We start from the raw sequence: 13,215 nt of genomic DNA, 5'->3' as shown, positions 1-13,215 counted from the left end.
CCAGTTTTCTTTGGATTTATCATCTCTTGTGGCCGATGACGTTCTACTACCATGACCTTTTCGGTCTTTCGTTGCTATTGCCATGGCCATCACTGGTTGACTCTGCTTAGCGCAGATGCGATATCTAGGTCCTACGGTAAAAATATAGCAGACTTGTGCACGATTTCACCGAGTTTTAAGCAAATTGTGCTTATCGATATGGGGATGAGCTGAGAAGTAGCTTTATTGAGATGAGAAATGGCTAGCTATCCATGACACCCATGAACCCCTCTAGATTAAGTTATTGCAATTGCGATCCATCTACATAGGCGCATCACGCACCAACCGCGCTCCTGCCCAGGCGTACAAGTAGTTGTGTTGGTACCAATTCACACTAGAAAATTAGTAAACCTTCTTCAAATACTTTTGAACAAGGTAGCTCACAATGTAGTCCGTCCCGCAATCCGGGGCATAGTTGCCCACGAACCACCTTGAATGATGTTATGCTTCCCATCGAAAAAGTCCGCTAAAGTCCCTATGAGCACGATGCCAAAATTTGGTGTGAAAAAATCTCACTTACATGTGTAACCGGGATAAATCTCCATGGCTTTGAATCCCTTGTGTGCAGTAAGAGGTGTGCTGGTCCATTCCCAAACGCCGCCCAGATCACCCTGTCCGGCGAGCTTGTCACCGTTTGGAGTTACGGGAACAGGGTGCCAGTTCTGAAAACCGACAGTGCAGCCAATGAGTGCACGGAATACTGGCATATCAGGCGAAGTCTTCGTTGACCCATTTGTCATATGTTTGACTCCGTTGGATGTGCCATTGACTCCATTATGAGTGCCATTAACACCACTACTGGATTCGTTATTAGCTTTGATCGACTCGGTTGACCGTCAGGTTTCATGAGTATATACCTGTGACCATTGGCAGTCGTGTGCCCATCTATCCCTCGAAGTTGATCAGCGTACAAATATATGCTACGGACCTCTTCGTAAGTGGGAATTCTGCACCCCACCCATTGAGCATAGCTTGCCAGTTCGTCATATGAAGCGATGACTGGCCAATCTTGTGCGAGATTCAAAGACACCTGACCAAAAACAGTTCGAACAGCAAAGTTGTGCACAAAGTCGTGAGTCGCACTAGGACTTGACTCGTTGATTCCCTTTGAGGTTGGATAATCCTGGTCGGAGTGAACGAGTGTCCATGAAGCTGGTATTTCTCTCAGACGGTTCGCTTGCAGATACTTGGCATACTCTCCATTGGTGACTGGCCGAGCCTGGGCTTCGAACGCATGTACATGGACCGATCTTTGAGGCTTCTCGTTATCCCATCCAAAAGAATCTTTAGGCAGAGCTTGGTCGTCGGAATCATCCAAGCCGATCGTGAATGATTGCTGGGGGATCCGGAACCACTTATTTTGCTTTTCGTTTTCCTTCGCATAATGAGCCAGCTTCACAAAGTCTGGAAGATCCACGCCAGTAGGAGGAAGTGTCTTTTCACTTTGAATTAGCATGTATAGGAAGGTCTCAAGGTGCATTGCCTCGTGCTCAAAGCCAATCCAGAGAGCTTCGGCGAGGCAACGGTCCTGATTGGCGGATCCTTCCTCAATAATGGATCGTGCTCTGTTTCGTACCCGCTCCGAGTAATCCAGTATCTCGTCAAGAGGTGGCCACTCGTCTGGGATCTCACTGTGAGCGTGACACTGCTCTGGATTCTCAACATCGGGATCAATGCCACGCTCAAAGATCTGCTTATAGTATTTCGGATCGGTGGGCTTTCCACGCAAAGCTCGAGTCAAGTGGATATCTGAAATAACGATCGTTAGCCTAAGGGCTGCACAAGAATAGTGTCGTAAGTGAATATACCGAAGAATGTAGGAATATGGCCCAGGTAAAAGATGAGAGCATTGCGGAGCTTGATAGGCTTCGAAAGGAGTTCCTCCCGGGGAATCATTGTCTTGGTCACAACGTCCCACACCGTCCATAATGACTGGAAGTCTTCCAGTGTCGGTACTGTATGAGTTGCGTATTGAGAGGGCTGCAATGGAATATTCAAGGAAGCTGGTGAAAGCAGGTGAATATCTGGAGTGAAAATAAAATCATATCAACATCTCATGTCTAGCACCAATATGGGAACATTGTTCCTTTGAACGAAGTGAATCCTCATATACGTACGATAGTCATCTGTTGAGTTCCCAAACACAACCTGCGATATCAATCCTGCGTTGCGGCAGAGTTCCTCACGCTCATCAGTGCCATATTTATAGGCCTCCTCGAAAATAAGCTTCTCTCCTTTCGGGATCTTAATATTATTGATAGTCACATCAACTGTGGGCGAGTAGAAGGCTTGATGTCGACCATTCTTCTCATCGTAGCCAGTGATTATTTCCCATTCACTGGGCTTGAATGCCTCGAAGCCCAGCACGGAATTGGCGTGCGCCAGCCCGTTCTCATAGAACTGATGAGTCACACCTTGGGAGTCGTTGTAAGCTCTATAAACCTTCTCCGGAGTCTTACAGGCATCCAATCCAATAAGCAGGAAATCCGAGGGGCCCAAAGCTTTGGAAAACCCGCTCAAGAAATCCGCGGCTGCAGCGCGATCAAAATTACCCAGGGAGGACCCCATAGATAATACCACTGTTGGTCTAGTGCGATTTTCCGGGTTCTTCAGCCACGAAAGAGCATCATCGTAGGTTCCATGTAAACCATGAAGCCCAACATAGGTGAAACCTTCTGGTGAGATCTCGGAAAAGGTTCGCTGTAGTTCCACAAGTGATAGATCCAATGCATAGTAATCCACCCGCTTTTCCACCCGTTCACACTCCCGCAGAAGAATCTCGATCTTGCGCAAATTTCTAGAAGGTAGGTGTTAGAAATATATTGCAAGGCCAATACGATCCATTCACGGGCAGTCCATCAAAGTCCACGGATCTGGAGTTGCAAGGACAACAGACCCACTACCAAGTTCTACAAGCTGTGCGTTCTCCGGTATCCGCTCGACGATTCTCTTTGCATGTGTCGTCAAGATCTCAATCTCGGCATTTGTAAGGTAGTATTCATCCAGATAGGTGATTTTTTCAAATATCTTTAGTCCTTTGGTGTCGTAGAGAAGGAGCGTCGGAAATGAACGTGGTGTACCCTCGGCAGGATTCAGGCCTTTGTATAGGTCATCCACGAGAGAGAAGTCTAGGTCATCCCGGTGGATGTCGACAATCTCAACCGCGTCCACATTCTTCAGTGCCGTTGGAGACATCGCGGAGGTTGTTGCTACAACAAAGTATATGATGAGCTCAGATCGACCTATCGTAAACACCAGGGAGGTAGAGCAAAGGGCGAACAGTGAAAAACCATACCTGGAACGAATGAAACACGTGTGCAGATGTTGAGAGGGGGGGGAGTCAGGGTTTATGAACTAATAATCCTGGCATAGCTGTACCTCGGACGCGACTGATAGAGCTGAACTCTATGACGAATCATCGCAAAACACAGGGGAAAGGGACGATCTGGACAGTGTCACAACCCGTCAAATCCCGAGGCGGGCTACACGAGGTGGGCTTAGAGGAACGCGGAAAAGTCATCCACGCTGGATTTGGCATCTTTGCATTTCCAAGCTACAGGGAAATATCATGAGGGGAGCAGTTCGATTGGCCCGCGCAGACCCGGTTTTGTCTTGTAGAACATGTTTGCACCACGAAAACCCCGCAAGTCTAGATCGAGAGTCCCTCCTGTTAGGACGCGGATCCGCATTATCAGATGGGACCAGATTGGACCAAGACCAGCTGAATCAGCCGTGTGTTGCCGTCTGACGTCGCGAATGTCCACTTGGCCGTTTGCATTGCCAGCCATCGCCCCATTTCGCCCAGTCGCGGCGATCGCGGGTGTGGGGGTCCACAAGCTTCACGACGCGCTGAGGTCATAGCACGCAGTTTAGCCTGTTTGCTCGCTTTGCACTTGGTGGATTGCTGTTTTTGGCGGGTTTAGTTCAAAGTTAAGTCCAGGTTTAGTCAACTAATCAAAAGACCCAGCTAGTCCTTTCATTCATGGAACAATCATCGCGGCTGACAAATTTACTACTGAGTCTGTCGGATCCAAGTCGAGGCCGCTAACTCCTACCGCGATTTGCGCGCTTTTTGGATCCACTCGAAATGATTCACCCTCGTATAATCTCGTATGTTAATACTAATATCTGTCCGAGCAAGCAATTACAGTATAAGATCGTACACATTAAGTGGAGAAATCTGTTGAATTGAACCAATTGGCAGTTAAACTGAATAGATTAATTGATTGGAGAAGAAGCAGGAGTTTAGGATGGAAGGTATGTGAAATACCCGTTCCCCATCTGGATGTCATATCGGGATGGAAAGGTACCTTCGTGTGACTTGAAAGAGTAGTTGCATGTCAATATTACATACAATACACACCATAAGCGTGAGAGGGCATCAGCAGAGAAAGGAGTTAGCGGTAAGTATTGACCCACATTTCCTCGACATTATCGATGCTACCTCTACCCACAATCGTCAGCCTCACCAACCTACTTTCCGTTTCACGTCAAAAATAGGCAACAAAAGCTCTCTTCGGACTAGCCGACATCAAGCCTCTCGCATCTACTGATTCTTTGAGTTTCCGTTGAAATGCAAAGACGCTGGTTATTATTAGGGACAACAGATGAACAATGGTCAATGGAAGCTTTCCCATTATTTATGAGAACCCTGCCTTTGTGACACTAATCTTCGAGACAGTAAATTTTTGGATCTATTAACTATATAAAGATCTAAGAGTTCCTGGCCAAGGTGTTCACTTTGGACACCCTGGACATTTACTTAAGGATACCTTCCCGATTTGCCTGACCATCATGTTCTCTAGGTTATTCTCTTACCTATGCAGGGGTCACTCTTCAAAGGAGGGAGAGCAATTCGCGGAGTGGAATGTCGAGCTGCTTACCACAGCAAATGCAAACCTTGCCTTGCAGCTCGAAAGAGCAGATAGCAAAATCAAAAACCTCAAGGCTAGACTTGCAGAGTCAGACCTTCTTCTCGCACATGCCCAAGCCCGTATGGGAGATTGCAACTATGTAGGTCTGCCACTGGATGATGATCTCTTTGGGACGACGGATTCCTTAGTGGGTTCAAAGGCCGCTCAGCGCTTCAACTGGATCGATGATATCTGGTTATGCACCAATCAGGGGTATCTTAAGGATGCAGAGAAAGCTTGGAAAAATGGGGATATTGAGTCTGCACGAAGTACACTGGAAACTTCTCTCATGGCCAGCTCGTGTCTGTCGATATCTGAAGCCATCCATTCTCGAGTGTTCCTTGCAGCTATCCTGTATGCCATCGGTAAGTACCATGAATCTCTTTTCCAATTGGATCGTGTAATGAATGATACCTCCGCCCGAAGTGAAGTTCCGCACTTTCGGTATAGGAATATTGTGGGCACCGCATACTTCATTGAGGCTATGGATTTCATGGCAATGGAAAGGTTTGAAAGAGCCTACTGGTCCTTCTCAAGGTCACTGCAGCTTCCAGGATATTGTGACAAAGCACGTGAATATCAAATTAAAGCCATTGTGGAGTTTACTCGACAGCAAACCTGCGATGATGGTGCATCTGACAACTTATCTCTTCGTCCTGTGATCAGTTTGGATGAACATCTCCCAATTCCAGCCGATGTTGATGATGATCCCTGTCAATACCGAGTCTGGTGAACTCCATATGATGTGTTGCAAAGTCTTCTGGTGAGTGCTGATTTTATAAAGAGCGTAAAATTGATTAGATCGATAGTAGTGATGAGGATATGTCTGTTCTAGACTTCAATCAATTCTCGGCTTTAATGCAAACTTTCTCAATCCAATGATAATCATCGAAATCAGAGAATACGCATGCTTGACATAAATGCTAGTTTAAAACTATCTCTTTAGCTCGACCGGTAAATGCGATCGAAAAGTTGAGGATCTTAAACCAGACGTCTAGATGGCATAACCCTTTCGCGCCTGATAACGTGGCATGTGTGGCCCGATCCGATGATAACGCCAATACTTCACAGCCTTATTTATGTGATAGGCGATTCAGGCTAAATTGGTGCCCAGTTTGGTAGAATGTCTTTCCTAAGCTAAAATTAAGTTGATCTGATGACGCACACTTCCAGCCACAACCAAGTATGGTAAATAGTGAGATAACAATGACCAGTACTCCGTACATGATTTGACACCGGAGAGGGCAAAACAAAGGAATCAAGTATATGATAAATACGTGGAAAGAAGCGACCTAACAAAGAGTTAAATTCTTTGTCGGCCCAATGGGCTGACTTTAAAAAGCCCAATGAAGCGCTCACTTTCCCAATAGGCATCCTTCTTGTGGAACTGAGCCCGAGAACACTGAGAGAGTAGAGACCTAACTTTTAAAAGCTGATCTTACTGCTCTATCAACTCAGCAGCTTTCTCTCCCTTCTCTTTACGATCACCGAGATACTCACTGTCCCATTTCTCATAACGCTCCACTACCCCTGGTCAATCTTTTCAAGATGGCCCAAGGGAGGTCTGACTCTGCTTCGCCAAAAAGCGACAACTCACCAAGAAAGTTGGATCTATCCGATGAGAAGCACTCAGATATACCTGATGGGCTTGATTATGTTCCAATCACGCCGAGCGACTTGGCCGAAAAGGCCGAAGAAATCAAGCGCAAGCTGCAAGATACACATCGACACAAGTCTGAAGTGGTCAAGATGATCATGTCAAACCAGAGCCCTAAAATATCGACCGAACTCGGAAATAGGTTGGGAAACCTGCGAATCTCTTTCTTGCTTGTGACGGTCATCAATCACATCGCCGATAATCAAATTCGGCAAGCTAGAAAACAAGCAAAGCAGTCCCTTAGCCTCGCACAAGCTTCAAATGACAAGCTTTCTATTGCTCGTTGTCGTTACTGGATAGGTCGAATCGAATTTGAAAAGCAAAATATGGAGGCGGCCCATGATCACTTTCTTGCTGCGCGCCCTTGTCTCATGGATAATATCAACCCAGAGGGAGAGACTGTTCAGTTCTACCTGAACGCATCAAGGAGGGGAATATCTGAACAGTATCTCAAGCGCATATTACTTCAACATAATGAGGCCTTGGTCGAGAACGCCCCTCATGAGGGACCGTTCAGGCGCCCAAATCAACTATCACGAAAACGCAAGTGGGAAGTCCAACCGTGGAAAGTTGCCCTCCGGCCAGCACCTGTAAACAAAGGTGGAAGGAGGCAGAATCAGTATCCAGAAGTCACTATAACAAAGTCTTCAAAAAGCTTGAAAGAGCGGATCGTCAGAGACATGCCTGACATTCCTTTCGGACCGAAATACAGTCCGGGCACAAGCAAGCCATATCAGAACTTATCGGGTGCTGACGGACTTCATGGCATCTCTGATGCCACCGGGCAGTCAACAGACTTTATCAGTACAGATGGAATGGGAGCTCACAACTCTCATACTTTGGAAGGCATGGAGCGGCTACAGGCGGCAAATTCTCGCCCGCGCCTAGAGCAGCGTGGGAAATTTACCCTTAGATGTTATCCTGTAGGGCTCGCGCCGCGAACTCGTCCAACGGATATCTTTTCAAGACTACCGGGTGAAGTTCTGTTACCTGCTCAGGAGTGGGAGTCTCTAAGAAACCAGATGAGCAATCGTGCAATCACCATGGCCTATCTGGCCAGGGAGAGGCAGCTCATATTGTCTAGAAAGGAGGAAATTTCGCGGATCATTGGGACACAAGACGATTGATTTGGAAGATCTTGTTCTTGGTTAGAGTGTATAATGTCAAATTTGAGTCTATTTCATGATTCGCTCATATATACCCCCAGTATGCAAGTATGTCATCGTTCCCTCATTCAAAGTCTATAGGCGTAGTCGCCGGATATTAGGGCATTAGTAATGTTTCCGTGCAACTTACCTTCGAAGGCTTGAGGTCATCCCGTCACATTTCAACTGGTTCTTTCGGGCAGTCTTGAAATCCGAGGAACTATGGCCCACGTTGACGTTACAGGAGGGCCAGGATATTTCGGGGGCTCCCATAGACTGAGCAGTCTTTATTTCACCTTGGCGCTGTCCTATGATACATTTCCGACTTCACCATATTCTAGAGATGTGGCAGAGTCTTTCTGCTCATTCATTTCATCAGTGTTACCGCCCACGCTATCATTACACGATCCTTGAGTCTATATGCGCACTAATAACTATTGTCACCAATTGGCAGCTGCTCGAGTAAAAGTCAGTAATGTCACCAGATCATCACGGCCCTAAAAATGGTGCTCGGCAAGACTCAGAATTGGAAACCGGCGTAAACAGACCACCGACATCGCCCGTCTCACGCGCATTGTGGAACTTTTCGTCGCAATGGTTTCTTGTTCCCCAAGGAACTGGTATCATATCTTTGATTCTTCATCAACTAGACTATCAGTTTCGGGGACTGGCGATTATATCCGTCATCGCGTGGATTTACACTATCGCATTATTGACGGCGGGCGTATCACTCTACCTACTCCGAGTTCTCATGTACCCTCGACATGTCGCTCATGCGCTGCGAACAAGTATGATTGAGACCGCATGCCTCGCTAGCATTTCAATTACATTCACATTGATTATCCAAATGATCGTTCTTGTGCTCGTTCGCCAGTGGGGATCGGCCTGGGGTATTGTCGCATATGTTCTCTGGTGGATCAATACTGCTATGGCTGTTATATCAGTAATGGGAATCCCCTATTTCTTCGTCAAAGTCCAGTCACCTGGTGTCAAGGCAGTCACACCTTGTGTGCTTCTCCCATTAATTGCAGCTCCGACTTCGGCTGCTGGCGGGGGTGTCATATGTCGATACGCGCTCTCAGTGACCGTCTACAAGTTCCCGTCATTATTGTCTCTTACCTTGAAGTCGGCCTCGGACTTGCGCTTGCAATGGCATTCAACGATGTCTTTGTGACAAGACTTTTTGACAGATCATTCCCACCCTTGGAACAGATATATCAGGATATGATTCTGTGTGGCCCATTTGGACAAGGAAGCTTTGCTTTGCAAGCACTCGGCCAAGCGGTTTTACGAGGAAGCTTCGCGGGTTATGACCAAGGCACATTCTTGACTGCCGAGGCTGCTAAGCCCATTGCTTTCACAAGTCAGTTCGCCGGCCTGCTAGCTTGGGGCTATGGCACATTCTGGTGGATCTTTGCTATAATTAGTATCATACATACCTGTATCTCCCAGCCAGGAGGTATACGACACTCACATTTCACATTGTCTGCCTGGGCTCTCGTCTTTCCCATGGTAAGTGGTTGCGGTGGTCTCTATTGATAACACCTATGACGCTAACAACACTTGCGTGATTGAAAAGGGTGTATACACAAACGCTGCCGTGCAGTTGGGTAAGATTATGGATTCTCCGGCCTTCAAGGTATGGTCCACGGTACTACTTCTATTGCTTGTCATAATCTGGGCTGTGAACCATATCTTCACTATCAAAGGGATGAATACCGGGGAGATCTGGGGCACCAGATGGACAGACTAGATCATTACTTCAAGACTTCCTGAATTTGTATTGCTGGGTTAAAATGCTAGACAACTATACAACAATGACAAGCAAAGGCTGTTGGCGGCAGTCACAGATTCGCCGATTCGACGCTGGGGCACTGAGACCGCTATGCTGGACTTCTTTTGGGCCATGGAGTTGCAATTGAGGATAACAGATCCGAAATTTCTTTGTATGAGATCTTTTCGGGAAGACACAGCGGAATGCATGGCCTTAATGAGCGTGGCATCCATTGTTAGCTGCTAGTAGATTAGGGTGCCAACCCTTCCCGACCATGAGGATATCAAGGTATTTCGAGGGAATAAAGCGCGTTGGTGATACAGGACTCTATCACAATTCGCGATAAGAAATCTAGACGAGAGGAGCATCTCGCCCGGGGAACTACGGCTGAAAGTTGGCGGGACAGAGGAGCAAGCAGAGAGCCGCAGGATGATGTATGATATTTCGCTACTCCTACGTTGTTTGTATGAGAGGTAGAAGAAAAAGAAAAGAAAACATTGAAATTAATTGTTACGCTCAGGCACGAGAGAGATATTTATCAATCAACATGGTAGCATTTGACCAAAACAACTAAGCATGAGAGAAGGAAAGAAGGAAAGAAGGCAGAACGACAAGAGAGCTATCTAAATAGTAGATGGATGCCTCAGGAACCAGGCATCAATCCTGCTGACGATCGTCACATTAATCAGGATACTAGCTAGAATAATACTTAGAGTCACCTATTTCTCGGATCAAATTTATATCTAGTTTGCTATGTTTATATGTGATTATCATTCAAGGTCTACACTATATACCGACCACAAATGTGACTGGTTATATATAACAACCTTCACACAGTTATGGTGGCCGTTTCAAGTGAAAGCGCATTTCCCAAAGACAGTACTTTATAGATCGAATTACTTTTCCCTCAGAGGGGTGTTGAATTATCTATCTGTGTAGTTATGGCTTGAAACTTTAATGTTAATCCTAGCGACAATCGTAGGTTTATGTACCAACTCAGGATTGCTTACGATTCCTAAAATTGGCCTCTATTATATCGAATTGGCCGGATGGTGTAGTTGGTTATCACGTATAATTGAGCAATTGTTCGAAGCTCCTGCAATGTCATTCATAGTATGGAAATATAACTTCACTCTTCTTCGGTCGTACAGTCCCACACTCCTTCAACCTTGACGGGCTGCTTCTTTGGAGACCGCCACGAGAAGCAAACGATACACTTCAAATCAGGCTGGCAATGGTCCCATATAGCTGCATGCCCTTGTGTGCGCATGGAAATGCTGTAACCTGAGAAATTGATAAACTCATTTCCATGGAAATGGTGGTAGAGAGAACGGAGAAGTTTGTCAACTTCTTGAAGGAGTTCGGTTCGCTTCTCGTTAAATGAGAGCGATTCCGTTTTGTCACCAATCGGCTGATCAAGATAAATCATTTCGTAGAGCATGTATAAATGCTTCAGCAGCATACTTCTATATCGTTGTTGTCGAGATGGTCGATCAAGTAGGAATATACTCCAGACTTGATAGTAGCTCCGAGTGAATCGATGACGCTCTGTCGGCGTCAAATGCAACGGACGCGTTTTTCCTCCGTAAAATTCGTCATCAACATCCGTAGTGGGAACTATAGGAAATTTAATATTAATAAAACTAAAGTCTTTTATAGTTACCACACTTAGTGATCAGTATGCTCACTCCGAATATGCGGTGTAATATCACGATCAAACACGTCGATCGCCTTCTCCACGATACGGGAGTTCCGTCGTAATCGTAAAAGGCCCTGTATAGTTACCGAAGAACCGGACGGCAGAACCCCCTGATCTGCGAGTAGAACTCTCGCATATTTTTCACATTGAATCTGCCTGCGTAGACGTTCGTAAATAGTAGGCGTATTTTCATCCAAGATCTGGCGGAGTCGACAACAAGTCGCGGCCAGGTGAAGCGCCTCTAACAGAGAGAGTTCACCAAATATTTTGATGACGACCTCGGGAGGGATAGTGTTTAGTCCCGGAATTATACACATTTTGGGCGTAGGTGTTGAAAGGATCTGTTAATGTGGAAGAAGAGGAGAAGGAAGCATCTTTAATTCAGAGATGTATAGGAAGATAAGTTCTATTGAGGGTCTGACCGTCTGGGGAATCTAAATAGTCCTGGATCATGTGACCGTGGCGCAAAAAGGATCTTCAAAAAATGCCAAGAAAGATGGGAAATCCTGCGTTATCTTTTGTTGATTTGCCTTTCTAGACGATCGAAGGTCATGCAATTGAAAGAAGGACCCAGTACAACATCGACCTGCATTTGTTTTGAATCAGCATCGCTACTTAAACTCGATTCCATTATAGTACATATAATAGCTACTATTATATATCGAGATATACGAAATCCACTTCTCCTTCCGGAAATTGTTGGCTTAGTCATCGACAATATTCACATAGTTCTAGATCTTCTAAACTATACCTGTGTTAACAGCGTTTAGAACGTAGAAGCTTTGGGAAAACTCTATATTAGCTCTATAAATAATATACAATTTCGTACACTAGACATTAGATCACTGAATAGCCTCTTTATAGCGTCGCGAAAACGCTTCGCTCGAAATATAAGTTTTGTGAAGCACCTTCTCCTCTTGCTAGAGACACCCGCGATTAATAAATCTATAACCCCTAGACGAGACTTATATACTTCGAAAAGTGTCGCGCCCTACGCTATCGGTACTCTATAGAACTTCTTTTACGACTGAAGGGACGGGGCCTAGCGAGTCTTATAATCCCTTACAAGATCGTTAGCTAAGATTAGTTATTTATCTCCGATCTTCTTCTTACTCTAACCGTAGAGTACTTAGCTATTAATAATATCTACTACGAGATCTTAATAACCTAATCTAGCTAAGATTTTACCTCCTCTTATATATGTCTTCCGTACTCTCTCTACTTCTTTAGGAACTATTATCAACAGGAATAGAACAATTTTGCTAATCTTAAAGCTCTTATAATCTACAAATTAAATATAGACTAAAGTATTAACTATCTTTATCAGTTATTAAAATACTATAAATTACGCTTTTTTCACCTAGAGGAACCGGACCCGGTTTATAATTCCGGTTAATCTACTACGGAACTACTACCGTATCTTAAATAATACTAGCGCCTCGAAATATTAGCGCTTATAACCCCCTATTATAATCTAGATTTAGTATCTATCTCTATAGGTTAAACCCTATAGCTAAGCCTAAAGGCCCTATACCTACGAGAATAGCACGAAAACTAGGTAGAATAATTACTAAAGTTTAAAAGGCTTTAAATTCTTAGCTTATAACGAGTCGCTCCTGCTTATAGTAAAGTATAAGCGAATATATTACAAAATACCGATATTTATAAGTTGTTAATATTGCTTTTTATAGCTTAGCCGACGTAAAATCACTCCTTGTTATTACGCGTAGCTGCCTACTTTTATAAAAATTCAGTATAGAGTATATTCCTTTCCGAGGTACGCGGGAGCTCGTAGAATACTAATTCCTAGATCTCTTACGTACTCTCCTAAACGTGGAGTTCCTTAAACTTAGGTTGAAATTCTGTTAATAGTATAACGCTTCAAGATCTTGTATGTTACTATCCGTACTTAACTATGTTAAACTTGCTATAGGCTCGATTGTTCCTCTCTACCTTACTAATAACCAGAGCCTATCTACTACCGAAGT

General features: G+C 45.0%; 5 protein-coding genes across 5 annotated transcripts; 3 read left to right on the top strand and 2 right to left on the bottom strand.

The window, feature by feature from the left end:
* Positions 1 to 300: 300 nt before the first annotated feature.
* N7458_012486 (DUF323 domain protein) lies at positions 301 to 3,234 on the bottom strand (the record flags this gene model as incomplete). Its single annotated transcript, XM_056915867.1, has 7 exons — positions 301 to 373; positions 424 to 505; positions 560 to 837; positions 897 to 1,788; positions 1,848 to 2,063; positions 2,157 to 2,836; positions 2,888 to 3,234. The coding sequence occupies 7 exons, from the start codon at positions 3,232 to 3,234 to the stop codon at positions 301 to 303; spliced, it is 2,568 nt and encodes an 855-aa protein (XP_056760621.1).
* A 1,599-nt stretch (positions 3,235 to 4,833) lies between these two features.
* On the top strand, positions 4,834 to 5,685 carry N7458_012485 (uncharacterized protein; the record flags this gene model as incomplete). The annotated part of the gene is made up of 1 exon (XM_056915866.1): positions 4,834 to 5,685. One exon carries the CDS (start codon positions 4,834 to 4,836, stop codon positions 5,683 to 5,685), a length of 852 nt encoding a protein of 283 aa, XP_056760620.1.
* Positions 5,686 to 6,500: 815 nt separating this feature from the next.
* On the top strand, positions 6,501 to 7,736 carry N7458_012484 (uncharacterized protein; the record flags this gene model as incomplete). Its single annotated transcript, XM_056915865.1, has 1 exon — positions 6,501 to 7,736. The coding sequence occupies one exon, from the start codon at positions 6,501 to 6,503 to the stop codon at positions 7,734 to 7,736; it is 1,236 nt and encodes a 411-aa protein (XP_056760619.1).
* Positions 7,737 to 8,229: 493 nt separating this feature from the next.
* On the top strand, positions 8,230 to 9,507 carry N7458_012483 (putative malic acid transport protein; the record flags this gene model as incomplete). Its single annotated transcript, XM_056915864.1, has 3 exons — positions 8,230 to 8,879; positions 8,945 to 9,266; positions 9,334 to 9,507. The coding sequence occupies 3 exons, from the start codon at positions 8,230 to 8,232 to the stop codon at positions 9,505 to 9,507; spliced, it is 1,146 nt and encodes a 381-aa protein (XP_056760618.1).
* Positions 9,508 to 10,657: 1,150 nt separating this feature from the next.
* N7458_012482 (F-box protein) lies at positions 10,658 to 11,544 on the bottom strand (the record flags this gene model as incomplete). Its single annotated transcript, XM_056915863.1, has 2 exons — positions 10,658 to 11,145; positions 11,217 to 11,544. The coding sequence occupies 2 exons, from the start codon at positions 11,542 to 11,544 to the stop codon at positions 10,658 to 10,660; spliced, it is 816 nt and encodes a 271-aa protein (XP_056760617.1).
* Between the last annotated feature and the right edge of the window lie 1,671 nt (positions 11,545 to 13,215).

Source organism: Penicillium daleae, assembly GCF_028827525.1.
Source record: "Penicillium daleae strain IBT 16125 chromosome Unknown utg000009l_segment0_segment0, whole genome shotgun sequence".
NCBI classification, from domain to species: Eukaryota; Fungi; Ascomycota; class Eurotiomycetes; order Eurotiales; family Aspergillaceae; genus Penicillium; species Penicillium daleae.
This window is presented reverse-complemented; position numbering and strand designations above follow the sequence as displayed.